The 24,333-nt window shown below is 42.1% G+C and overlaps 2 protein-coding genes across 2 annotated transcripts in view; both read left to right on the top strand.

The window, feature by feature from the left end:
* The window catches only part of LOC111869373, a 48,369-nt gene extending 42,190 nt beyond the window's left edge, over positions 1-6,179 (top strand). The window contains exons 18-21 of the mRNA XM_033753416.1: positions 849-1,015; positions 4,261-4,411; positions 4,495-4,627; positions 5,575-6,179. Coding sequence (XP_033609307.1) covers positions 849-1,015; positions 4,261-4,411; positions 4,495-4,627; positions 5,575-5,749 — 626 coding nt within the window. The 3' untranslated portion in view covers positions 5,750-6,179. The remainder of the gene's footprint in view (positions 1-848; positions 1,016-4,260; positions 4,412-4,494; positions 4,628-5,574) is intronic.
* Positions 6,180-8,831: 2,652 nt separating this feature from the next.
* Positions 8,832-24,333, top strand: part of LOC111869367 — a 40,408-nt gene continuing 24,906 nt past the window's right edge. Inside the window, exons 1-10 of the mRNA XM_023860852.2 lie at positions 8,832-9,004; positions 10,898-11,110; positions 11,446-11,583; positions 13,304-13,463; positions 14,029-14,214; positions 16,190-16,392; positions 17,978-18,140; positions 19,960-20,123; positions 21,207-21,357; positions 22,834-22,966. Of these exons, the coding sequence (XP_023716620.1) occupies positions 10,913-11,110; positions 11,446-11,583; positions 13,304-13,463; positions 14,029-14,214; positions 16,190-16,392; positions 17,978-18,140; positions 19,960-20,123; positions 21,207-21,357; positions 22,834-22,966 (1,496 nt within the window). The 5' untranslated portion in view covers positions 8,832-9,004; positions 10,898-10,912. The remainder of the gene's footprint in view (positions 9,005-10,897; positions 11,111-11,445; positions 11,584-13,303; positions 13,464-14,028; positions 14,215-16,189; positions 16,393-17,977; positions 18,141-19,959; positions 20,124-21,206; positions 21,358-22,833; positions 22,967-24,333) is intronic.

Here is a 24,333-nt window from a genome sequence, read left to right as displayed (position 1 = left end):
GTGCTAATTTAAAAATCAAATCGACGCGTGTAGATTAACAAAGATTTTATACAATTAGAAAGACTGGTAATTTTAAATTTTAACAAGCAGTGTAACAGCTACGTGAGTGATACACACCTGATGATGGCCATTTAGGGCCGAAACGTGTAGTGTGGAGGAGGAAAAGAAGTAAAAAACTACAATAAAATTTGTTGCACTTAAGACGGTATTTATCCATATATATTGTGTGAGTGTAACAGGATGCTGAAATATAATATTGTTTTAGTGTACGTTTGTGCATTTTTGTTGGGGAGGGGCTTTTTCACCTATAGCAACTACTGCAGAATTGCAGGTGTGTAACGATCATTTATATTTAAAATTACGAATTTTATTTTCTTGTTTACATTATTTTGTATTTATGACGTATTTAAAGGCTTCACTTGAACCATTAACTGATTATCTGAAAAGTGTCTTATAGGAAGTTACGTCTATTGCAGATAATCATTGTAAAATTTAAACCAATTTTTTTTCCTTGGCACTACAGCCCCAGTGGGCCTAGGCCTACCTCCATGAACTTCTCCGTTCACTTCGGTTTTTCTAGATCTTACACATTCGGTAGGACTCCTTGGGCGGGTGATCAGCTCGTCGCAAGGCCTCTACCTGTACACAAACACAGAAAAACACATATACACAAACTAAATATCCATGCCCTGAGTGGGATTCGAACCCACGATCCCGGTTTCCAAGCGAACGAAGACAGTACATGCCTTAGACCGCTCGGCTACCGTGACCGGCATTTAAACCAATTACAGAACACATATTTAGATAAAACACTTTAATTGACATTTAAATACAATTTTCTTGCTAAGGAATAAAGAAAGCTCTGGCAGAAAACTCCGTGCAACTGGAAGATATACCAAGGGAATTGGGAATTGAAATGGATGGGACAAAAACTACTGAAGTAGCTGCAGAGATTCGAAGGCTTTACTTCGGGGACAAACCCGCCTCAGAATCAAGTGTGGCTCAGCACATTGAAGTGAGTATGAATTGGGCTGCAAAGCAGCGTCAAGTGTAAGACAGAAATGTTTAGTATAAAGTGTGTTCGTATGATTATGCCGTATTTCTGTATCACATATCGCATGAACCGTTTCAGTGTTCTGCCAAACAGAAAATTACACTTCAAATTCACACTCGCGTGACGCCCACTTAATTTTCTATTCCGCAAAAATTTGTTACCTCAAATTATAATATGTCATTTAGAGAACAACAGCCTCACAAAATCCCAAGATCATACATCAGTGGTTCCCAAACTAGGTGGTGCGCGTAAAAATATGAGAACGTTCCAAATCTGAACTCCCTACTGTTGAAATTCTCTATTAAAAGCACTCCAGGTAAAGCAGTCCGAATATATTTAGACTAGGCAGTATCAGAATGCTACGTTTAACAAATCTGACAGCGACTGTTACAAAGTGCTGTGGTCCCAGTGAAATGTAGCCCAGTAGGACGCGCACTATGCAAGTGATTTGTTGCATGTGAAACAACCTCAATCCTCCTGAAACCCACTTCTCAAGATGAAGTCTGCAGCTTTGTCTCTTCATGAATTCTGGATTTATATAACATAACACGTGGGACTCTCACAACTAGCGACATAACTGCGTGACACAAACATTTTCAGCAACTGCAGCAATGAAATCGGGATACCGTAACCGCCTTCAGCATGCAGCCCCACCCTCGCCACTGCATCAGTTTCTGCGGTTAGGACAGGCGAAGGTTTCATTTCCTTCGGAGGACATGGAGCAAATCGAGAATAAAATTCAATGGGAAACCACGGTGTATGTATATACGTGTGTGTGTGTATTCAAATTAACTTTCAACATAGTCTCAGAAAATCGTGTTGTATTGTTAACATCAGTCACTATTTATTCTGCTTTTTAACGCGTACGGAGTGTCGCAACAGAAGGGTCAATCTTCTGGGCGGTCATAGTATCAGTCGTTCTAAGCTAAAAGTGTATGTGTACATGTGTCCTATTCCGAAAGGTTTCCCAGATAGAGCTAGTACACTGTACACTGTACACTGCACAGACGAGCAATACGCCATGTCCTCACACGAGTTGCAAAGTGCATTTATTTGAAGGTGGAATTTTATAAAATGTATTACAGTATGTAAACTGTACCAACTTTGCCACTTGAACCGGAATTAGAACAGGACAGGACACATGTACGAGTACATACACACTTTTGCTTAGAATGACCGATACTATGACCTCCCAGAGTATTGACCCCTCCTCATGGGACTTCCTGTATATCATGCTGTTGCCATGACTTTCCTTCTTAATTAGATATATAGCATTTTTCGCAACAGAAGGAAAAAGAAATGAAGGGCAACAGGCGTTTAAGTTTGTCGGCAGACAAATATCCATTCATCCTGAGAGGAATTAGGCATGATCTTTCCTTGTTTCGTTATGTATTGTGAGCCGGAATAGCGCAGTCGGTTTAGCGACTAGCTACTGGCTGGACGCCCAGGGGGTCGAAGTTCAAGTCCTGGTGGATTCAAGAATTTTCACTCCTCAATGTCGTCCAGACCGGCTCTGGGGTTTACCCAGCCTCCTATCCAATGGGTACCGGGTTTTTTCTCTGGGCCGTGAAGCTGACCACTCAACTCCAGTTAGTAAAGAGGTCAAGAAGACGTGGGTGTATACACCCGTTCATGGCGTAGTGCTTACGTAGTTAGTACACGAACAACTTCACTTTTTAGCCATTTTTAAAAAAGGTGCCACATAACGCTCCCATAATAATGAGCCCCATAGGATCTGTTTATGCGTTCGGTATAATTACAAATATTTCTGACACAAAATACAAGTTAGACATTAACTTCACCTCAAACCGTAGTTACATGAGCCTACAGAAATCGAAGTTACGTACTTCAGACCTCTCTCAGTTCAGACGCTTATAGGGAATGTCGTCGAACTGCACCGGAAGTTACACAGTAAACATGGGGACCGCCTGATAGTGTGTCCATTTTATGCACTTCGCGCAAATAACGCAAAAACTACATTATTGACGTCATGTCACTTCCAATTAAATCGCTTTTTACAAAACATGTAGGCGGCACTGACACAAGAGATGAATACAGCGTTCCAGTCGCAAAATCTGAAGAGAACAGGTCACTTTCAAGATGTCTGCGTACGTGGGACGAAAATGAAACGGCTGTAAGAGTACGGCGAAATTGATTGGATTTATTTGGTTCAGGATATGGACCAGCAGCATGGCCTCGTGAACATGTACCTTCGATTTCCATGAGGAAGGCAGGGAATTTCTTGAGATCCTGAAGAAATTCTCTGTTCCGTGGAGCTAGATAGTTGAGGCTACGCAAGAATGTAGAGGCAAATAACATTTTGAAGAAAGCAGACTTCTAGGATGTGGCACCGTGTAGAAGTCGTGTTAAAAGAAGTTTCGGAGGAACGTATCGCCTCCATTTTCAGGGTACAGGACAAGAAGAAATCCGCGAGACTGTTGCACCTGTTCAATTTAGTTCGCTCGCGGATTTATTCTTGTCTTCTACTCTGAAGCTGGAGGCGATACGTTCCTCCGAAACTTTTGTTAACACAACTTCTACACGGCGCCACATCACATAAGTCTGCTTTCTTCATGGTACACAGCCTTGAAAACTCCAAATCTTACAAATAAAATTTTGTTTCACAGTAGTTAGTTTAGTTTAGTTAGTTATTTAGAGAGGGTGGGTTTCCCCATGCACCGCGACCAGTTTGATCTATTGTGCTTCCCTCTATGATAGTCTACCAGTCTCTTTACCCTACCGATAAATGGTGCGTACCATCAGTCCCGCCGAGCAAGCGAGTTCGGCCACTTGCTTAGCGGTATCTATAATGCTTCCCCCATCTATCAGAGGCCTTAGAGACTAATGTTGGGCGGGAAACGTCCTGGGATTTGGCTCAGTGTTCCCCTTTGGGGATATGAGGTTCTTTTACGTGCCGTGAAGTTACGACACGGAACACAGCTTAAAGTCCCTCCCGGAGGACTTGTTCCCTGAATTTTTCCGCCCTTAAAAATTCGACGACCTCCGCCGGGTATTTGAACCCGAGTACCACGAGTCATGAGGTGGGAACGTTACCTCTAGACTACGGAGGCGCTTTGTTTCACAGTATATTCTCTTGTTTTAATCATTGCCAGTAAAGAGGGTTCCTTTCTGTGTACGTATGAAATCCTTCTTTAAACTAGAATTAAACGCTTTTTTGCAAATTAGACGATTTATTTTTTCTACAGCTTTCTGGTGACTTATTCATAGTAGCTGGAGTTTACATCGCTGCGCGAAAACTTTCGCTTTTATCTGCAACACCTGTTTACTTCTATGAATTTTCGTACAGCGGTGGAATGTCCATATTTAAGAGCCTTGTTGGAGGAGACGAAATTTCAGGTAAATTTTGGCATTTATAATCATTTAAGCATATAAATTAAAAGATATAATTTTATATTTTTTAATTCTGAATATGTATACAGGGTCCTGCCATCTGGATGACACAGCATATTTGTTCCGTTTCGCAAGACTTAATAGGACGTTCGGCCCAGAAACTTCGGAATGGAAGACATCACGAAGGATCGTGAGGTTATGGACCAATTTCGCCAAGACCGGGTACGACTAACATCCCTTTCACGAGGAGTTAAGAACTGAACGTAATTGTATTGTCCAGCTGGATAAAAATCAGAACTTTAACTACATGGACAAAGTTCTTCCTAAGAGACTTCAGTAGTCAAACTATTCATCATCTTTCTTGAAACCTGAAAGCATATTATATACAGCAGTGTTTCTCAACCGCCGGGCCGCGCCCCGGTACCGGCTCGTACACCGGACCCTCGTCTCTTAAAACAAGAATTTATCGGGCCGCGGTCCTACCAAGGTTGAGAACCACTGATATACAGTGCATCGCGTCACTCTCAGGTCACCGTGTCCCTCATCCAGGGCCAGATTAGTTAATGGAAATCTCCACGACCTGCTTCTCTCTGATTCATTTGAAACTATTCTTCCAAATACGCTTAGCTTTTCCAAACTGTCACAAAAATAAATGGTTACAACCTGAAATGCTGACTTGCATTCGGAGTCTTCTCCGTAAGAAGAATTTATTCCGTTGGAATATGAGGTCTATGTTCTATATCCTGCTCCCTCACTCACTCTAATTCCTGTCTTGTGTGCTGCTTAGCATAGGATGTAGGCGCAACACTGAGAATTGGCTGAAGGCCATCTGATTTATCGTACATCCTAGAAATTGCTCAAAACAATTTCAGCATCGTTTCTCTAGGTCTTCCAAATTTTCCTAAGGATTTATAGCTATGTCGTGCATGTGTTACAGACATTCATACTTCAAAAACAGTGTTCAATCTGTGTACGTTAATTTGCGTTACAGCTGCGGGAGTTCTCATATATAACTCCTATACAATAAAATAATTTTTTTAGGCTTCTTTACGTAGAATAAATTTCGTATTAGTACCTACTGCTACGAGATTATTGCAAAGTACTTCTGCAGCTCTGACGTGTCATTTCAGGTCTATGATAATGAATGAATGGTCACTGTCATATTGCAGGAACCCAACCCCAGAAGCGGACCCACTCCTGCAGAATGTCGTATGGCAGCCGGTCACTGGCTCCGACTTCTGCTACCTGAGCATCGGCACTGACCTGGCGCTACAACACAATTTCAACAAGGACCGCATGGACTTCTGGGAAGCCGTGCTCCAGTATAGCAGTAACGGCTCCTAAGTTTCACTTCGTCAATTTAGGCGATGGGTTCAAACGAGTCTGCAGATCCTGATTCCAACACACAGCCAGCCCACACTACTGCTTCATTAAGTTGTCGTTTTGAAGAACCTACCTCAGGCTGTCTCCGGCTTCACAACGGAGCGACCCTTCTTTCGATGCCTGGTCACGTCGTGTGGCAATTCTGGTGGATAACGTGACACTGGGGCAGGTTATTTCCAAGTACTTCGGTTTCCCCTGTCAATTCTCATTCCACCAACTGTTCCACATTCATTAATCATCCTATTATCGACTCCATGTAGTCCGGACACCGACAGCGCCGTTAAGTAACAAACTTTGGGAATTGTGCTGATATATTCACATGTAATTCTGAAATACAGCCTGTTACTATTTCGATTTTGATAGCCCCACAAATACAGTATCCGCCAAAAGATACAGTATTGAAATGAAAAGACGTCCTGTTGATGCCACTGTTTATTCATGTGAAGGCCCTTGCATGACAGAACCTTCTCAAACACTGAAGAAATGGCCCGATCAGCATGTCCCTGTAGCGTTCTTGGGTGACGGTAAGAGCACTGCCTTCCTCGTCCTCAATGAAACAGGGGCCTAATGTACCGTGTGCTCAGACGGCACACCATAGCGTCACACGTGTACTACAGGTATGTAGCGGTTTCCATGCACTTTTTGTCGTCTTACATATTACTGGCACATATTCTGGCAGTCTGCTTGTTTTCGGTCCGGTCCTGTTCAGCTGCAACTCCCTTCAGTTAGGGCAGCCGGGATAGCGCAGTCGGTATATCAACTCGGTAAGGGCCGGGTGGGCAAGGCATCGAAGTTCGGGTCCTGGTAAGTGCTCTAAACAATAATTCTGAGTGTACGTACCCAAAATAATGTGCCGTATAGACTCTCTGCAACGGCGCGGTAAACACGCCTCTACAGCAATAGAGTTACTGCTGCAAACGGTGTTGTGCAACTAGTTGCCAAGCAGCTGCAACAGTTGGAATACAACCATTGAAACATAGGCGTTTTCTATGCGGTCCGTGCCGAGGATTTATCTTAAAGACATTTGGGGCGACGCAGTGAGTTGTCAGTTAAAGGCAGCCTGTGAAGAGACGAGTAGGAGGCTAGCATGAAACGGCCGCCAGCCTGGGAGTTGTTAATTGTCAGAAAAAAGTCAAAATATCATGAACAGGCCATGAATATAAAAAGCCCTTGCTGTCAAAATTTGAAAAGCTACATACATATATAGTGTACATATACGTATAGACACACATACAGAGTTGTATTTTGTGTTCGAGCAGAAGGGCGTGATAAAATAATTAGTTAAGAGAGGACAATTCGAGTACAGACCCGGTGTTTGCACTGCAAAATGGAGTGCAAATTATATGTGCCTTCACTGAGAAGTAACGACCCACAGTGATACAATTGGCATCACTGTACATTCTATTTTTCCTCACTTCTTCCCCCCTCCTTTACTTTGTTGTCAGACACAACACATGTGATTACTACATGTTTCAACCATTGGTCCAAGTGTTGTACTTGGAAGTTTCACTGTATAGCTGTAAGGCAAGTTATAATACATTTCGAAAAAAGTAAATGTATCCCTGCAACAAGACGTGGAGGCCCATAGGGTTGTGAGATGTTGAGGTTCCCACATTTTATAGACAATCGGCTCATAGATGGCGGCAAGGTTGTCAGCCCTACGCGCCGGCCGCCCTTTACCCCCAAGAACATTCAAAGAATATTCCTGGTACTCATTTCTGTTAGAGGCTGAGTCCAACCCAGGGCCATAGTGCGGCTGAAAGAATTAGGTAAATTGAAAAAAATCCAACGACCTCACCGGGACTTGAACCCGCGACCTTCCGACTTGTAGCAACCAACTACGCTACCGAGTGCCCCCCACACTTCGAAAAGAAAACCAAAATGTATATACTTTTATTTTAAGTTAGAATTCGCAAATCAGCGTCAGCTCTTCCTAGCGATCTCTAAGAATGTCTCGTGGAATGTAACGGGATATAAACACATCGCAACGGCAGAAAATTATTGAAATAATTGTAAAAGTCGGAAGTACTGTGGAAGTGCTAAAACACAATCAAGCAAAAACAGCAAGGAAGAAGAAAATGTAGGGGAAAAATTCGTACATGTCAGATACGCAATTTCGAACAGTAATAAAAAAAAATTAGATTGTCAGAAAATCCTGGGTTTTCAAAGTAGAACATTATGCCTTTGAAATATGATGTTCTCACGGGGATGAGTGGTAAGACGGGGGTCTTATGGAATGTGGCGCCATGTAGTGTCGTAGATGGTTACCGACGTTTCGAGGGAACCGTTGTAACCATCTACATCGTTACATTGTAGAATACCGCATTCTTAATTAGAAATGTGAAAGTCGAAGTAAGAAATAGATGACTGAAATAAATTAACGAGGTACGAGTAGGAATGTCCACAGAATACAGAATATTAACATAGAGAATGTACCAAAACCTAATAAAGGCAATATTCGAACAGAAATTCAAATTCCCAAAACTTCTACCAACGCTAGGAACATAAAAGGTACTTAGTCGCAAAACAGAATCCCAGAAATAGCATCAAAGAAAGCAAAATACTTCTCTGGATTAAGGCGAAACCAATGGTAATTTTTCTGCAACAAAACAAGGTGTTACTGTTACTTATATATTAACTGACTTATATTTTTACATAAAATATGTTTTAATTACGTCATCATTTTAATATCATGGGACTGTTTTTGAAATATGCATCTGTTATCGACTTAAAATAATTTTTAAATGCAGGAATGCCGCCTCTCTATAATAAAAAATGGCATTATGATGTTCTTTAAATAGTGCCATTTTTAAAATATCCTGAAATATTATATTTTTGTCTTAGTTCTAATACCGGTTACGCAACAAAAGTGTGATGGTATTTAATTTTTTGTTTAATTTAGTGAAAATCAATAATTTCATCAATGATCTCCATGTACTGAAGACGGCTGTCTCCAATAATTCATAGCCGTTACGATTTGACATTAGATTATTGGGTTAAGATAAATTAAATTATCTCTTTACTCTTGGACTGTGATACTTAACCTAAACAGCCGAGCTCTAGATGCAGTGGTTTCCGTACTGCAGCTTGTCTGCTTCCATTTCGATTAATAACACGCCGAACTCCAGCACTACAAAGCGAGAACTCTGTGCTCAACACCAGCAAAAAGATATATTAGCAGTGAGAAGCTCTGACTGACACAGGACAGTAGTTTAGGTAAGTGATAATGTAGATTCCTCTACCACTGGGATACTCGCTTCAATAATTTGCGACAGAAAGTACAGGGCAGTCATTTTGAGGTCCAGATGACAATTTGTTGACATAAAAACAAATGTGAAAAAAAGTCTTCTCAGGTCATGCATATTTGTTATCATTCTACATATAACACAACTGCAGGAAACGGTTCCCTGGACACGCGTCCTGAAGGTACCACCGCCCTAGCCTAACATTTACACTTACTACCTACCGGAAGACTATAAAGAAGATGCCATAGGCCTAAATGTGATCTTGAAAGAAGCGCTAGTACTTTGTGTCGGAGTAATGAAATCGAAAACAAGAAGTCTTGTAGCTCCCTTACGATGTTGCTATTCGTTTCAGACAGAAAGTACCCAAGTCTATCGTAACGCAGAGATGAAGAAGACCCCAAAGAACTCTCAAAGCTGTTCTCTGGTGGCATAAATGCCATACTGAACTTCATAATATCTTCGGATTGGTTCATTAGTTCGAGGTTTCTACAGATCTGTTGATGAATACATTACATCTATTAAGTTACATTAGTCTACTAATGTTTTATGCCACAAACATCGTTCTGTAAACGACACGTTTTAATGTATGATAATTTCATTGGTTTCACATATTGCCTCACATACATGCAAGTAGAAGGGAAGAAGCGTGAAGGTGTAGACTGAACAGAGGCGGACTCTTGTGGATATGGTAACGAATCCTCTGGTTTTCCTAAAGTCGGGGGATCTTTTGGACTAGGTTAGCAATTATTAGCTTTTCAAGAAGTGCTCTGCTTCATGGAGTTGGTATCAGTTAAGACTGCCAATATGCGGACTCTTGTGAAGGTTTCATAAGAGTGAATGCCCTTAAAGGGCTCTTTCATGGAGTTGGTATCAGTTAAGTACGTAAAAACTGACAAGTCTCCTAATCGCCAAATAAACAGCGCCCATCATCACTTCGGTATCACGAGAAGACAGTTTGACCTTGACCCCTTCTAATCGTCTGACGTTAGAAGAAACGAGTTGTTGATAATAAAGACGGTATTGAGTTATAGGGCGATGTACAATAAAATGAGCAAATTGTTTTGCTAAATTACTAGTTCAGAAGTTGCGCTCCTTTCGGGCATATTTCAATTCATTGAGAGGGGCTCATTTTATCCGTAAGTCTAGAAATGCCATTGCCATGGAATGGATCAGCATACCAACATTCCATTTTGTGCCTTATTTTGATTCGCGCAGGACACGATTTTCTTTCTTTCGGTAAATTAATATACGAAATAAATACATCTGCAACATACATTCATAATTGTTTTAGGTGAAATGTCAGCAGCACTTCTACAAATGCATGAGCTTACATAATTCATGGGCGTTTCATTTATTAAAATATACTCCTTGTATTTACAAAAGTGCCTCATGCATTACATTCGCCATCTTACACTGTATTACAGATCTGTGACATTCGTGAATGTAGTGACACTCTTGAACTAGCAGAAACGCCTTGCATTTCACATCAGCAACTGAAATACAGAGGCAGACTGATAAATCGTTGTTGTGTGTATAAATGCATGCATACAAGTACACACAAACACACATAATACAAACTCCGTGGCATGTTGTCCGCAAGCGAACTATACCGACCGAGCGACCGCCGCTTGTCGGCGATGTGTCAACTTTAGCGGATAGAGGGTGTCACGTGGTCAGCGCAACGGATCCTCACGGCCATTAATTTCGGTTTTCTAGACCGGACACATACACACATACACACAGTCTATTATTATATTATACGAATTATATACATAGACTTACATATCAATTTCGCCACTGAGTTTATGTAATATTTGCAAACCATGCCAATTAAAGAAATTACATCGTTTCCTCTCTGTTTCAGTCTACAAGGACGGCCATGAAGTATGCTCGACTCATTTTTGTATTTCCGCTTTTCATTTTGGGGCCCCTTGCTTCTGAGTCTGATCCCATAGTCCACATTCACGAAGGCCCTATCAGGGGGACAACACTCACTTCGATCCGCAGCAACCGGCCCTTTTTCGCCTTCATGGGGATTCCTTACGCCAAACCTGCCGTAGGAGAACTTAGGTTCAAGGTACGAGAAATTGTTTTCTGCAGCACCTCAAAATATTCGTAAAGTTTTCGAGGTCTTAAGAGATAAATAAACGCAAACATACACCAAACAAACATGCCTTAAGTGGAATTCGAACCCGCCATCCCACCGTCCGAGAGAGCAAAGTCAGTTCAGGTCTTACACCGCGCGGCTACTGTGACCGATATTTAAACCTAGTGCAAAGGTTAATAATATGTGAAGTTTTACCTCCATTCCCCCATAAGCCTTCAGGGGCCGTAGTTTAATTAATCACAGGGAAAACTTTATAATCAAACACGATTTCTAAGTAATTAATTGCTGTTTATGGTTCTCCTCAGTCCCCTCAGCCGGCAGAGCCATGGAGCGGCTTACGGAACACTACAAAGGAGGGACCATCCTGCCCACAGAGGAATTTCCTTACCCACGCTTATTTCGGCGAAGAAGACTGTCTGTTCATTAACGTTTTCACGCCGAAGGTAATGACTCCTTAAACATGGCACAGCTCCATGATTCCGGCTCGTCTGTGAATACATCGAGAAGGGATCGTAAGGGTTCAGCATCAGTAGGAAAAAAGTCTGCCGTCTGTCCTTATTCGATTCAGTTCATACCCTCAACTGCGCCCTTTGAAGGATATTTTGCTATCATAACTTACGAAGTCCTTTCTTGAATCCCGCGTTCTGCATGTTCTGGCAAACCTCTTCCCTTGATCCAACTTCCTAAAATGCTAGACATGGAACTAAAGCACTAGATCTCAAAACCGTATAGGCCTGCTTTATCCAAGCTCGTACTGCAGATCTCTTCTAGAGATAAAGAGTTTAGTTATCGGAATAAGCTCCAAGCATACTTCGCCCGCTAAAGGGGCACAGAAACAGCTGTACACTGCATGGCTGTTTCTCGCAGTAACGTGCCACTAACTGAATATCAGTGCTTTCCGGTTCCTTTTACGGGCTGTGTTCCAGTGATGTGGACCGACTCTGTGGCCTACTGGTCAGAGTTCCTGGCTACAGATGCAGAGGCCCGGGTTCGATTCCCGGCGCTACCACATTTTTCTGAGAAGTAGTGGGTCTGGAACGGGGTCCACTCGGCCTCGTGAGGATAACTGAGGAGCTATTTCAAGGAAATAGCGGCTCCGGTCTAGAAAACCGAAATTAACGGCCGTGGGGATCCGTTGCGCTGACCACGCGACACCCTCTATCCGCTAAAGTTGGAACTAACTTCGCCGACAAGCGGCGGTCGCTCGGTCTGTATAGTTCGCTTGTGGACTAAAACCAAGGAGTTTGTTTGTTTGTACCAGTAATGNATATTTTTATTATTATTATTATTATTATTATTATTATTATTATTATTATTTTATTGGTCATTCTGGTGTTAAACGCATCAATAAATAAAGCAGTCAGAACACCTCATGCGGCATAGCGACGGGCTACGGACTGGACGGACGGGTTTCAATTCTTGGCAAAGGTAAATTTTTTGCCTTCTCCACATTGTTCAGTTCTGCTCCGGTGCCCACCGTCTCCTATCCAATGGGCACCGAGAGTAAAGCGGCAGTTGCGTAAAACTGACCAATCATCTCCATCTAGTACCGAGGTCAAGAAATGTGGAACTATACTTCCACTCCCCGATACGTCTTCATGGCGTGATAAGTACGGGGGAAATTTCACCTTTTTACATTTACTAAATTTAATTATTCAACGTGATGAAAACTTCTGTTATGGAATCTGCAAATATGCAAACAAGGAACACTTACTTGTGGGGAAGAAGAAATATTTTAATTACACAAAGACCTAACTTACAGTACAATCAAAACGTGCATAAAGATTTGTATGAACTAAATACTGCCATTTTGAAACTGAAACACATAATTTGCTTGTGCTTCAGTAAAGAGCATTCGAGATGATCAAGACCATTTTATAAACACTCCTGGGAAATCACGAGTTCTGTCAAACAGAGAAATGTAACTTACATGTCTTGTCGGCCGCGCCATAGCCCATAGCCATAGTCGCTGGCTTCCCACCGCGGCGGACCGGGTTCGATCCCGGGTCTGGTCAAGTGGGTTTTGTGGTGGACAAAGTTGCGCTGGGGCGGGTTTTCTCCGAGTACTTCATTCCACCAAATTCTCCATCATCATAATCACTCGGGGCAGGCTACAACCATGTTAGTAGCAATATGATTCAAATTATGACTACACGCCTGTAGATCTCGTTGGGAGCGGATGGAGCCCCAGCAGCTGTGATGGTCTGGATACATGGTGGAGATTATATATTGGGCTCAGGAGACAGGGCTGTGTATGGACCCGACTTTCTCGTAGATGAACATGTAGTTGTTGTTACCTTCAACTATCGGCTTGGAGTACTTGGTAAGTACTATTATTTGACTTCATTTCACAGTGTAGTCAAACCTGGATGTTACTGGACATTCGTCTTCTGTTATCATGTACTGCTAGATACTTTCTCCGGTCATTAGAACATTGTTTTATTATTGTGCGGCTCTGGTAAATTCATTTTATTCTGCTTCAGCGAAACTACTTTAGGTCCTGTGACGGCGTCCATCTTAAAATTAATCCTGAAGGAATGTGATAGGAAACTTTGAATAGGAGACTAAGTTATTACAAGGAAAAGGCTGTATTTCTTGTCACCTTACTATGTCAGAAATCTGAGCACAATCTGGTTTGATCGAATTATTACGATACGAAATAACAGCACAATATTTTTAATAAAATATTACTAGAAATGTAATTGTCACGTGGCTAAGCTAACGGATAGTCAGGATCGCAACGTATTCTGAAAACTACAATAACCACGAAGGAACTACGAAAAGCCTGAGAAATATTTCAAAAGCTTCCGCACTGCTACAAGAACATTTGTGACTGGTACGTCTCTGGTTTTCCTTTTAACACAACATGACATATGTTTGTCTCTCAGGTTTCCTGAGTCTGCAGAACAGGGAAGTTCCTGGCAACAACGGCATGAAAGATCAAGTCTTGGCTCTAAAATGGGTGAAACGGAATATAGATAAATTCGGAGGAGACCCTAGCAACATTATTATTTTTGGGGAGAGCGCGGGGGCAGCCAGCGTTCACTATCACTTATTGTCACCAATGTCACGTGGTAAGTACCTCATATTCTTCGAAATGGCACAACCAGCCCTGTTCGCACGACATGTGTACGAGACTGTACAGGAAGATCAGAAACGTAACTCTTTAATTGAGGAAGGAAGGCTGTATTTAGCCTTTCTTCTTTATGTTAAACTTATCCGAGTTGCATATCTGTTGTAACCGTGTGCATGCCGTCCCTTTCCTGTTATTGCATCCGTAAACTCTTCAATACGACAGTCAGCCACGCTACGAAAGATATGCAATTTGCAAGACAGAAAACTCTTGATGAATATGAATAAATACACCACTACGAGTAAAGAGCAATTTCAAGCCAATTTTATAAAAACTACTCAATGAGGAAATCCTGGAAGCTAAATAAACTATTCACTCCGTTTAAATCTATTTAACAGTATATTGCTTACAGAAGTATTTTACTTAAATATAAGCAAAGAAAGAAGAAATATACACAGAAGTGCTACTTATCCTGCACCACAGAAATGTATTCCTACTGCTAGGTTCCAAACGAAACGAAATAAAATCCGACAAGGAGTCCTGAAGCAACAAGCTGACAAGGCTTCTTCTTCTTCTTCTTCCTCTTCTTCTTCTTCTTCGAAAATTGGAAAAATCCTACACACTCTCAATAAGCAAACCAAAATTTTGAACTTCTAAAATTCTATACTATACTTGTTAAGCAATGAAGTGAAGAAAATAACCTTTCCTTGACGAAATTTATTCTAGTAACTAATTTAACTACGCCATGAAAGCCTATGGGGAGTGGATGTATAGATCTACATTTTCTTCACCTCGGCATTAGTTGGTGGCGAGTGGTCAGCTTCACTCCCCGGCCTCTTTACGCCAGAGAAAGAACCCCCCCCCCATTGGATAGGAGGCTGGGTGGGCCCAGATTCCATTTGGACGAAGTGGAGAAAAGAAAAATTTTGACTGTACCGGGACGCGAACTTCGACCCCTCGGTCGTCCAGTCCAGTAAGTCAGTCTAATTATTTTTTTATCTGTGTTCAAGATGCGACTTTTATGATCAATACTTTCTAAATTAAGAAGAACCATGAACCTACATCGTCATTCATACCGACAGTCAGCAGACTGAAGATTAATTTTCACAGGTCAACATATTTCTTCGTTTGAAGTACGCCCATGCGAATCATTTTTCATTGTCAGTCTTTCACGTTGTAAAAATACAGATTTTGGGATTACTGTAGACTATGATTAAACTTTGAGGCCTAGCGATATCTCGTCGAAGGTTTAAGTCCAATGCTTTGGTGCTGATACGTGTACTTCGCATTCGATTTTCGGTCCAAAGGCTGGCTATTTAAAGATTTTCTATCGTTTTCTCGGACTTCCCAGGAGTATTCTAAGACGTTCCTTTAAATTGGCCACGACAGCTTCCACACCCGTCCCAGTTCATCATTCACAACAATCTCTCTTTTGATATTACATAATCTGCGTAGTTTGGAAGCCGTTGTTCATTCATTCATTCATTCATTCATTATTGGAGGGGGTGGGTTTCCCCATGCACCGCGACCAGTTGTTGATCTATTGTACGTCCCCCTTTGATATTCTACCAGTCGCCATACCCTTCCGGTACTGGTTCTCGCTATCAGCCCCGTTCAGCCAGCGAGTTCGGCCCCTCTACTGGCAGTGGTACCCGATACTTCTCCATCTACCGGAGGCATTGGAAACTACTTGGGCGGGAAACTTTTTTACCTAATTTTGCTCAGAGGTCTCCTAGAGACATGAGGATCTTTTACCTGCCGTAAAGCTACGACACGGGACCCACGGCTTAAACTCTCTCCCGGAGGACTTGTTCCCTGAATTTTTCCGCCCTTAAAAATTCCACGACCTCCGCCGGGTTTGAATCCGCGTACCTTGAGTCATGAGGTGAGAACGTTGCCCCTAGACTACGGAGGCCGCTAAGGCGTTGTTAACAAACAAGGAAAGAAGATATGATATATACGTTTCAACGTTCCAGGCTTATTCCACCGCGCTATATCTGAAAGCGGATCTGCACTGAATCCTTGGGCTTACCAAACACCGGATGCCAGCGTCAAGTTGGCCTTTGAACTGGGAGAAAAATTCGGAGCGAAAACGGTTGACCCTGGCAAGGTGCTAGAAGTTCTGAAGGCAGTGGAGCCAGAGAAGTTGGTGCACTTTCTGTCTACTGGCCTGCTGCAGGTAAGCCCTGCGCGTACAAACGAATCTGTGAACTGAAAATACACGTCAGCATTCTCCTGAAGAGAGAGCTGAACTATGGGAAACTAGATATCGGTAGACGGTGTCAGGTGAGGTAAGTGGCGAGCTTTAGACTTCTACTGTTATTGCTAGTGGAAACGTCTGTTGCGATTCAACGGGGAGTTATTTCTTTCGTCTCTTTGTTCCTCTGCTTCCTCCAGTTCCTGCCTTCCCGGTTAACGCAGTTAATTAAGTTACACTTTTAGCCATCAGATGACAGAGTACCGAATACAGAACTGCCACCTGTGGAAGTATGGGAAAACAAATACTGTGCGTGAAAGACATGACGTATGCAGCACATCCACAAGGCGAACAAAATAATGAAAAAACTTAGTGTTAGGAACAGAATTTGTATTCACTACACTGGAAGAAGGGCAGCTCAATAGCTCAGACGGTTAGTCGCTGGCTTCCCACCGCGGCGATCCGGGATCGAGCCCGGGTCTGCATGTGGGATTTGTGGTGGACAAAGTGGCGCTAAGGCAGGTTTTCTCCGAGTACTTCGGCGCCCCCTGCCAATTTTCATTCCACCAATTGCTCAACAATCACCCTCACCTATCATCTGGGGCTGGTATAATATGGAGAATACGGGAGAATATGGGTTTGATGCCGGTAGGAGTAAGAGCATTTTCTCTTCTCCGTAACGCCCTCCTTCGGCCCTAGGGTCTACCCAGCCTCTGAAGGAATTGGTTTGTGGAGCTGTTTCCCTGGGGATAAGGAGGCAGAGGCATGAAGCTGACCATGACCTCTATCTACTGCCGAGATTAGGAACGGTGAAGCTGTAGCAACGCTCCCACGTGTCTTCACGAGACAGCTTTAGCTTTCTGCCTTATTGCTATCGTGTTGTTGCAGAAACCAGAGCAAATGAGTGGCGAGGGGCGATTTAAAGAGAGATGACGGAGAGCAGAAAGTGCGAACTGAGCCTCTCCGAGGTTTCGGTTCGGGGTTCATGTCTCAAAATTCTCGCACGATAAGTCGCCAACCAAATCCAGCTGCAAATCTGTTGAACTCGCCATGTCCGAAGTGAGAACAGACCTCTAAGTCCTTAATAACACAGTAGTTATTAGGCTGGAATATTTAACATATAATTTCACAAGAAACAGTGGGCACCCGCAACAATCTACTTTCGTACAAATATTACGTTTTCGGACATATCCATCATCCTGTCCTTATCTAAGAACACCGTTTTTTATTTTTCAGAACACAACATTTCGGAGACTGGGTTCTGTCTCCGTCTTCAGGTAGAACCTACTCAGCTGGGCCCAATCGATACAGCTAGTCCCTATCTCCATAGATGGATTGGGCCCAACTGAGTAGGTTCTACCTGAAGACGGAGACAGAATCCAGTCTCCGAAAAGTTGTTTTGAAAAGCAAACTGGGCGGAGTTTCAGATAAAGACAGGACGATGGATACTGTCCAGAAACATAACATTTGTACCGATGTATCATTGTCACAAACTTTTAGACAGACAGATCAGTTTATTAGTATTCACTGAAACGTATAAAATCAACAAATTTATCTGTTCCTCTAGCCGAAAGCTGATGCCTTGATCGGACCAACTTTAGACACAAAGGCTGCCAGTGATGAAGTTTTCCTTCCCGATACACCAATGAATATCATCAACTCGGGAGAGTTCTTGAAAATTCCCTACATAACCGGGATAAACAATGAAGAGGCGATACTGGTAACACGGAGTGAGTACCTTGTACCCTGTCTTAACGAGACATGCGGCGTAAGTTGTCCGAGCACGACTTTGTCGCTATTGAGATGAAGAAGCGTTGGCTCAGTGGATGATTTGCAAGGGATTTGGGAAGGAAGTGGTCGTGGATTATTCTAGATACTATCCCAGCATTTTTCTAGAGGTACTGCTGAATACGACAAAAAGCCTTAGCCAGGATAGCCGACCTCCCAGCCGAGATTCGAATCGAACACCTCCTGAATACAAGTCTAGAGCTTTACTGCTAGACCACCTTGTTCGTTTTGTGGTGGTCAAATTAATTTAAGTTGTAAGACATATTCTCATTGGTGGAGAGTAGCGCTCCAACCTTTATTCTTCTCTCTCTCTCTCTCTCTCTCTCTGTAGAGAGCGTTATTTGCCGCTCTCTCACAAAGTGAAGTTAGCTTTCGTTCAAGCAAGTTCTACATATTTCTGCAACTCTGCAACGCATCGCGCACTTAGAGGCAAATGATTTTGCTGTCTCTTCAGCCGCGCATTCATGTTCTTATGAAATTATGGCGTCAAAAATAACCATACTTGAGCTACTAGAGAGTAATGTCACTTTTTAATTTATGGCTTTGTCCTAATTACAAGTATTATGAATTCATAGTGGTAGGTGATTTCTAGGAAGTATTTCACGCGACGAATATGTTCCGTGGAGCTCACAGTCACTCTGTATTTCAGCATCCTGTTGCAAATCTTTAATTAGTCGTCTATGTATCCACAGTCCGTCAATAATGCAACAAATGTTTATTCACAATTTAACACTTAACACAACATGTTTCGGCCATAGATGGCCATCTTCAGGTGTCTCAATGCATCCAAACTGTTACATTGCTCTGATGTGCTCTAAAACCGCGCGTTGCAGTCTACTTAAAATAACGTAAAAATAATTAATTAAAATCCATTAAAATTTTCTATTAAAGTAAAATCCTATCCCACCCCATAAGAGGCGCCGTCCACTTGTTTAGAGCTATGTGATTATTCCAGAAGGCTTGTTTTTCTGTTTGTTAGTCCATAATATATCCGTAACTAGTGAAGAGAACACCACACGCTGCTAGGGGGAACAACACACAAGCAAGGGGAAAAAATACAGAATAGAAAAAGAAGGTGCTGAAAAAACCTTCTGGAATAATCACATAGCTCTAAACAAGCGGACGACGCCCCTTATGGGGTGGAATGGAACTTTACGTTAACAGAAAATTTTAATGGATTTTAATTAATTACTTTTATGTTATTTTAAGTAGACTGCAACGCGCGGTTTTAGCGCACATCAGAGCTGTGTAACAGTTTGGATGCATTAGACACCTGAAGATGGCCATCTATGGCCGAAACAAGTTGTGTTAAGTGTTAAATGGTGAATAAACATTTGTTGCCTTATTGGCGGGCTGTGGATACATGGACGTTTGCTTATAGCCACGACACACAGCCTACGTACTGAATTCCTCTAAATAATACAACTGAACTTCGAAACGAAAATTTTACTAGCTTAAGTTATTTAATAACTATGCATCAACAACATATATTATTGAACTTTAATGAGGAGTCTATGTGGTATTGTTATAAAGTTATTGCCACTAAATTTTAATCTGGTTCTCAAATTAAACATGACTTTTCTAGACATTACAAACCGAATGACCTCAACAGCGGTCAAACCCTCTGCACTCTTGGACGTAAGACCTGGATTTTTAAATGTTAGACAAATTTCTTGGCAGTCTGGGTCGGAGGATAAGTCACAGCACCTTAAGAGCTCAGTACTTCAACTGTATCATATCGAAACAAATATGTGGTTCCAGCAATGAAACCCTTCTTGTGGCTGCTACGGCCGGTCGTGAATATTTTCGAGCTGGCACTTCCGTTCTACACCGGAGAGAAGATCCCCAAGGCATATGACATGGCTGTTGAAGTGAAGAACGAGTATTTCAATAATTCCAGACCACTTCTTCTTCAGTACATCGACGTAAGTGCAAAGCCCCATACATGAAGTTCTCTTGCAACAGGTTCCCGGATACGGGCAAGTCCACTAATTCTACGATCGCCCAACCTGAGCCCATACATTACCCAGTTTTAAATCCTAAACCTGTGCTTTATAGAGGACTTGGGAGTTTTCAGTAGCTGTATGTCAAACAATGCCCACGAGATAAACACGTGGAAATGACAATGACGCGTGAAAAAGCTGACTCGCTCTCTCTCTCCGGTAGTCATGTAGACCAAATAATCGAACTCATTTGATCCTACCCGTTCCCGTTTTAAAACGCGTACATTCTATACAAAGCTGCCAGTTTTGTCCATACACAAATTCCTTCTCGGGCCGGCCTACCAGTAACCAGATATCCACTGGAAAATGGTGATATGTGGAGGTGTTCCTTAATGAGTCGTGTGTTATGCAGTAGCTACAGCACGTACGTTCTGACATAAGTGACATATGTTAACCCTCTTATACATGCATAAGTCAAGGATATAGTATCCAGTCCATATGGAAGTTGGGTAGAAACCGTCACTGTCACTGTTCTGCTATGTGCTTCATCATGTCGCGAGTAACTTCAATGTTTGGGCCGCGCCACAGCTCAAGCGGTTAGTCGCTGCGGCCCGGGTTCGAGCCCGGGTCTGGTCAAGTGGGATTTGTGGTGGACAAAGTGGCGCTGGGGCAGGTTTTCTCCGAGTACTTCGGTTTCCCCTGCCAATCTTCATTCCACCAATTGCTCCACAATCACCCTCACCTATCACCTGGGGCTGGTACAATTGGGCAGAAGTGGCCGCAGTACAAGGGACTTAGTCCCACCCCACTAGCAATAAAACCACTTCAATGTATTCTTAATAAGGATCGCGTCGCTAGTTCTGCTACGTCTGCACAAAGAACACGCCAAACGTCCAATCTTCAAATTCTCTATTATGAGAATATTACTTTTATGTTCAGATTTCAATAGCATGTTTATTGACAAATCTAGAAATAAATTTACTGTTTTACAGTAAGCAAATTGTTAATTAATTACAACTATTGACTGATCCGATGAATAATTTCAAGTGAAAGCTGTGTCCACAGGTTATCACAGATCTCTTCTTCACTAACGGAGTTTACTGCACCGCACAAAAACATGCAGCCCTTTCCAGCTCTCCAGTGTTCTCTTACGAGTTCGCCTTCGACGGCACTGCAAATGTTTTCAAGACACTGGCAGGCGGTGCAAACCTTCCAGGTCAGTTCCTGCTGAAACACACTGTGATCACAAAATTCTGTATATATTAGTGCATGTATTTTACAAATATGATATTTGACGAGACAACATTTCGAGGGCTGGCTGTACTCATGACCTCTGTTGCCTGGCTGCCGTTAATAATGGCCAAATACTCTTATTTTAATGTTAATGGTGACGATCCGATGAGGCTTATAAAGAGTAATGGCTGAAAAGGTCCTAATACCATTCGCGTATCTATAAGAAAGTTTAGTATTTCAATTTATAGAAAGAGTATCGGTGTTTGCTATTAATTACTAATCGAATCAACGTATGCTTATTAGCAACATACTTTGCAAAACATGTTGGAGAAATTCGCGGGTGCTCTAGTGTCTTCATGCAGGTACACGACACACAGAAGAGTGTACCAGACATGAGCTGCTACCCACCGCTCGAGGTACAGGTAGGTCAAGAGTGCGATATTCTGAGAGCCGTAACCTTATAAACTTGATGAAGGCAAAGGCAGTGGGTGTGGCAGGCTGCACTGATGAGGGTGAAGGTCAGTAATGTGTTTTAAGGGGGAAAGCTATGCAGTGCGTGTACACGGACTGAGAAAGTATCCGCCATTTGAGGTAACTGAGAATATTGTACGGCTGTGTACCAACACAGGGACGAGGACGCGCTATCGCTCAAGCGGTTAGTCGCTGGCTTCTCACCGCGGCGGCTCGGGTTCGATCCCGGGTCTGGTCAAGTGGAATTTGTGGTGGACAAAGTGGCGCTGGGGCAGGTTTTCTCCGAGTACTCCGGTTTCCCCTGCCAATCTTCATTCCACCAAGTGCTCCACAATCACCCTCACCTATCATCTGAGGCTGGTACAATAGGCCAGAAGTGGCCGCAGTACAAGGGACTTAGTCCCACCCCACTAGCAACAATTTCTCAAGCTACTGAGGTTAGGCATATTTCATAAAATGCTTTAAACAATTTTCCATTAAAATTCAGAGGATTCTGTGTTAGTTTTTTATAATAAATCAACCACTACCATAAATTTTGTAACAAAAGAACCAATGATGATTAATCTTCGGAGCACATAACAATATAAAGTAATAAGCCTATAAATTCGGGAAGATTATGTACGAAGGAAAGGGCTGTCAGTTTCAAGCATCACTTTGGATTTGTGTACGTGTCAGAAAATAAATAATTCATGAATAGTCACAAGATTCTTGGTATAACTCATTATATTCGATTTGAGGTTCACTAGAGGTGATTACGAATAGTTTCGGAACTAACGCTGTGTAGTCCAACAGATATTCGAAGACGTTTCGGTGGAACATATTGCCTCCAATTTCAGGGGAGAAAAGTGAGCGATGGAAATCAACCGTCAAGAAGCAGGAGGCATTTTGTTCCTCCGAAACGGCGGTGAACTTCCAGCGGACTGCGAAATATTACGTCCAAGAGATAACTCTCTTTACCTCGTGATGCTAACACTCATGTTGCTCCCAGGTGCATGTCACGCAGATGAAATTCCTTACCTGTTCCGAGTTGAAATGTTAAAGGTTGACCTTGAACCCGGGACTCCTGAATACGTAACATCTGTAAGGATGGCGAAATTGTGGACCAACTTCGCAAAAACTGGGTAAGTAGAAACAGCTCTTTTTATGAATGTTTTAGGCCCATTCCTAATACCAGCCCGTGTCCTTATTTACGCTAGTTTTAACAGAGAAATTAATTTCAGATAACGTAATTGTGCATTTACTGCTTCGAGGGAATTTTTATGAAAGAATTCACGACTCAGAGGATTATATTTATCAATATTTTTCCAGTAACTGTGTACTACATTTACATTATACATTCTNTCTCTCTGAAACACACATTTTTACGCAACCTTAGTTTAGTAGCACATTCTAAGGAAGAGAATTTTGTGATTATGAATAAGGTTCATTTGATGCCAAATTTGTTTGAACAATGGTCCGCACAACAATGAACTGACGAGTAGATCGATGCTTATGACTACGACACGCTTCGATAATATCGATCAGAGTCAAGTGGTGTATAGCTTACAAATAAAAACACTTAATGAATTGTTTCATTATTAAAAGTTTCCTACTAAGAAAAGACCCATTTTCCTCAAAGTGGTTTTCAGATGTACAATACATTGATAATGTACGCGATATAGCCTATACTGCATGTGAGAATAAAATTGCTGTTGGTGTTCCACCTAACCGGTATGTGACAATAATAATAATATTAAAAATGTAGTACATTTTCATAAAATTGTGTCCAATAATAAAGAAATTATAAAGATCTTAAACGTCAGAAGTTAAAAACGATGGGATTCTTGTAGAGTTTCTTGTAGAAACAGTAATAATGGATGGAAACCTTATGAGTGCGTTATTGTATATTTTTCTGTCTAGACATTGCAAGTTGTTCGTTCTGTAACGTGCCATCAGTGTTGTCTTGAGGTAGACATATAGTGTAACGGCCTGGACATTGCATGACTGTTGCCACGTGCCGTGGGCGCAGTGTTGCAATCACTCTCTAACACTGGCCGGAGTGCTATTTAAGATTATTTAATATATATTTTTCGAAGAATTTCACGTTATGTTCAATTAAAATTCTATATATCGTCTAAGATGTGACGTCATGCAGTCTGACGCACTGCAGCTTGTCCTAGGCCAAAGAGTAAGACGAGGAGGCAATATGGACGCAGCTATCAGAGTGAGCTCCTGATTGCTGTATATTATTTTTGAGAAATCATAAATTTACTCCTTCTTCAATTTTGGAATATTTTGCACTTACTTCTTTATGTTGTAGCACCTAAATACTAACTTCATGGACAGGCTCAAGCGGTTATTTGCGGCGGCCTGGGTTCGATCCCAGGTCTGGTTAAGTGGGATTTGTAGTGGACAAAGTGGCGCTGAGGCGGGGTGTTTTCCGAGTACTTCGGTTTCCCCTGCCAATCTTCATTCCGCCAAATTCTCCATCATCATAATCACCCGGGGC

This window comes from Cryptotermes secundus, unplaced genomic scaffold (assembly GCF_002891405.2).
Source record: "Cryptotermes secundus unplaced genomic scaffold, Csec_1.0 scaffold630, whole genome shotgun sequence".
Classification (NCBI taxonomy): Eukaryota; Metazoa; Arthropoda; class Insecta; order Blattodea; family Kalotermitidae; genus Cryptotermes; species Cryptotermes secundus.
This window is presented reverse-complemented; position numbering and strand designations above follow the sequence as displayed.